Consider the following 4,057-nt stretch of genomic DNA (forward strand, 5'->3'; position numbering starts at 1 on the left):
CCAACAACAACAAAACAAACAAAATAACCCACCAAAAAATAACACAGCCCCCCCCCAAAAAAAAACAACCCCAAAAAAACAACCCACAGAAACCCCCACAAACACCCCCCCAAAAAAAAACACAAAAAAAACAAACAAAAAAAAACAACAACAACAAAAAACTCGATCCTTTTATACGACTTTATTCAGAATAAATGTTTGTTATTAACGTATAATTGTGTCGCTTGCCTAGTGGCTAATTACATTTAAAAATAATTAGCAAACTAGGAATTATTAATGGACTATAAACATATAATTAATTACAAATTAAAAACAAAATTAATTACTCTCACTTGAAATTTTTAAAGATAACGTCCTAGAACATTATAAAGAATTATCGTCCGAGTTGTGCCATGTCAGAAACTTTATATCAGATCGGGGGCGCGATTCAGCTCAGTCGGTTGAGTATTCGCCTGGGGTACTTGCGCGGCAGTATCGAACCACCTCGGTGGATGCATTCAAATGATATGTTTTTTCTCGTTCCAACCAGTGCACCACAACTGGTCAAAGGCCATGGTATGTGCTTTCCTGTCTGTGGGAAAGTGCATATAAAAGAACCCTTGCTGCATTAGGAAAAATGTAGCGGGTTTCCTCTTATGACTACGAGTCAGAATGACCAAATGTTTGACATCCAATAGCCGATTAATAATTAATCAATGTGCTCTAGTGGTGTCGTTAAACAAAACAACGTTTAACGTTATATCAAATCGATTTTTATTAAAGTAAGGACAATCTACGTGATTCCATAATTAAATGAATAAATGATTGATAATAAATTATGTACAAATATCAAGTAAAACAAACATGGCACCCTATTCCTCCCCAAAAGCAGAACAAATCTTTCAAATTATTTAACATAGTACCAGGAAGTCAACAGTCATTAAAATGCAAATAAACATTAGACACCATTAAGCATGTTTTTAAAATTTGGAATTTTTTGGAGGGGTAGTTGGGGGTGTTGGTAGGGAAAACGCAGATCTTACATTATTTTGATAGTTTTAAGACTATACGTGTAGATATTATTCGATACATAAACATAAATGTAAAAGCAACTTGGCCTAACAAAATATAATGTTTCAAAATTGAGGTTTTTTTTTTTTGTTTTTTGTTTTTTTTTTAAACTAAATTATTGTTTTGCTAGAACAGCTTGGAATCTATATTATTTGTATATTCCTGTACCAGGATCTATTAAATCTGTTTATGCTCCTGTACGAATGTCGGTGAAAAATAATAACTAACAAGTGATGGGGATCTTAACGTTCATATTGTTGTTATACGTGTAGAACGTTTTACTATACTAGTCTATAGCTTTTACAAAATTCAATCTTTTAAAAAAATGTAAGAAGCAATTAAAACAAAACTAATACATTAATAAGATCGAAATAAAAAAGAAAAAGAAAGAAAGAAAGAAAGAAAGAAAGAAAGAAAAAGACGATGATGATGGTAATTAAGGAGATCAATAACAATATTTGTAAAAAAAAAAAAAAAAAAAAAAATGCTTTTCTTTATCCAGTGGAATACTGAATTAGCCAGATTACCTCCAAATCTGTCCCGTCGAATATCCAACCAAGGCACTGCATAGCTCGTCCATACGGGTACCACTGGGTGTGGCCGATGCATGGGCACCCGTATTACCCCGGCTGTGTCAGATCCGCCAAACAGCGGTACGCATGTCAATGAGCCAACAGGAAGTGCACCAGCACCACGGAAAGCTCCATATCCGGAACCGTAGTCGTAAAAAGAGTTCGCCGCGCTCTGGCCAAGAGTTACGGAACTTTTAAGATGATCGCCATGTCTAGAACTGTTGTCGTCATCTCCTAAAATTTTCTTGATGCTAAATGAGAGTTCTGCACCAGACGTCGTGTCTTTCTGGGAATCTGTGTCTGTGTCTTCTCCTGGAGACGAAGACATTGTTCTCCTATAAGCTATACCATATCTTACAAATTGACATTGTTTCTGTTTTTTTGTTTGTTTGTTGTGTTTTTTTTTTTTAAAGAAAACAATTCTTCACAGTTTAATGTGCATAAACATCGTGTTTCACTATGGCGCTATTAACTAAACATGATGAGCCGCTTTGTAAGATCAGGTATACGAACGACAATTACCAAGAGAAACATTAACCGCTGTTCACACGAGACGTGTGTAAAATCTCGCCCATCGCCGTAGATCGTTCAGTCATTGGCTCCGGAGATAATTTTCTCGTAGCCAATCTGTCACGTCTGCCCGCCCCTACTTAACCCCACAAGGACCTTCCATCCTTCCCGCTACCGAAGAAATTACGTTTGGTGTTTTAAAAAAACCTAGACATGTTAATCGATACAAAACGGTACGCTGGAACATCGGTCCTTAATCGTAAACAGGTTCCCTATTGAAATGCGCCGTGATGTAACAGTTCGGAGATGCGGAAGATCAGTCAGTTATTGTTATAGACGATAGCTATAGCATGAGGATTCTTGTCGAGGAAACATAACCGGCCTCGGTGGTGTCGTGATTAAGCCAGCGGACATAAGGCTATTAGGTACAGGGCTCGCAGCCAGGTACCGGCTCCCACTCAAAGCGAGTTTTAACGACTCAATGCGTAAGTGTAAGACCACTACACTCTCTTCTGACAACTAACCCAATGTCCTGGACAGACAGTCCATATAGATGAGGTGGGTGCCCAGGACAGCGTGCTTGAACCTTAATTGGATATAGGCTCGAAAATAAGTTGAAATGAAATGAAATGAGGAAACATAATTGACAATTACAATGTCTTGATGCTATTAAGTAGTTCCAAGAACGTTTAGTTTCATTTTACTCACTGGTTATCTTTCACATTGGGTACTGCTTGTGCCATTAACAATAATCACTGTATATTATAGCTGTAACAGTGATGATATGCCACAGCATCTCACGGGGTCAAAGCTCGAGGTACACCCAACTTTTAAATACACAGTTGACGCTACTAATCCTGTCGTTGGCAATCAATATGACAGTGTTTGTTGTCATAAAATGTAAACAGTCATTTCATGTAACTTAATTAGAACTAGTATCAGTGTACCAGCTACAGTTGTACTTGAAACGTGCTGGGTCCAACGTATAGGACAGACGGCCCCAGATTACAGTTATCCGGAAATGTGTCCACGCAAGTAGTCAGTTGTTTGACTGTGATTATTTAATTTTCAAACAGCTATGAAGTGGCAACTATTTGACTGAAGTTGACAGGGGAGAGCATGTAGTTTGTAAATATGTGTAACTTGTTGACATTGAAGACTTGTTTGTGGTAATTCTGGCCCATGCAAAAGTAAAGCTTTTTGTGTAAAGTGGGTGTACTCTGGCCAGGTTTAGTGGGTGTGTTTGTTTAAACCAATATTCTGGGAGAAAGAGCTGGACAACAGGGGTTCTCCTTTTCAGGGTATGTGTCCCCCAGGCAGGCATACCAAAATCCATGGGCCTGCTGATATTAATAAAAATGTTATAGCCATTAAGTCTACATAGAAACATATAGCGTAATTAATTGTGGTCTGTGGCTCCGTGAATTGGAATCGATCACCATCGGTGGGCTTATTGGGCTATTTCTCGTTCCAACCAGTGCACCAAAAAAAAAGAAGAAGAAAAATGTTTTATTTAACGACTGACTCAACACATTTTATTTACGGTTATATGACCTCATATGGACCACACAGATATTGGAAACCCGTTGTCGCCACTTCATGGCCTCCTCTTTTCGATTAGCAGCAAGGGATCTTTTAGATGCAACATCCCACAGACAGAGTAGTACATACCACGGCCTTTGATATACCAGTCGTGGTATGTGCTATCCTGTCTTTGGGATTGTGCATATAAAAGACCCCTAGCTACTAATGGGAAAAAAATATATAGCGCGTTTCCTCTCTAAGACTATATGTCAAAAGTATCCAATGTTTAACACCCAATAGCCGATGATTAATACATCAATGTGCTCTAGTGGTGTCGTGGAACAAAACAAACAAACTACATTGTACTTGATCCACGAAAACCTGGACTGGGAGACGAACCC

The 4,057-nt window shown here is 38.2% G+C and overlaps 1 protein-coding gene across 1 annotated transcript in view; it reads right to left on the bottom strand.

The window, feature by feature from the left end:
* Window positions 1–2,112, bottom strand: part of LOC121384289 (T-cell leukemia homeobox protein 1-like) — a 20,460-nt gene extending 18,348 nt beyond the window's left edge. Inside the window, exon 1 of the mRNA XM_041514602.1 lies at window positions 1,578–2,112. Within this exon, the coding sequence (XP_041370536.1) occupies window positions 1,578–1,950 (373 nt within the window). The 5' untranslated portion in view covers window positions 1,951–2,112. The remainder of the gene's footprint in view (window positions 1–1,577) is intronic.
* Window positions 2,113–4,057: the final 1,945 nt, after the last annotated feature.

This window comes from Gigantopelta aegis, chromosome 10 (assembly GCF_016097555.1).
Source record: "Gigantopelta aegis isolate Gae_Host chromosome 10, Gae_host_genome, whole genome shotgun sequence".
Classification (NCBI taxonomy): Eukaryota; Metazoa; Mollusca; class Gastropoda; order Neomphalida; family Peltospiridae; genus Gigantopelta; species Gigantopelta aegis.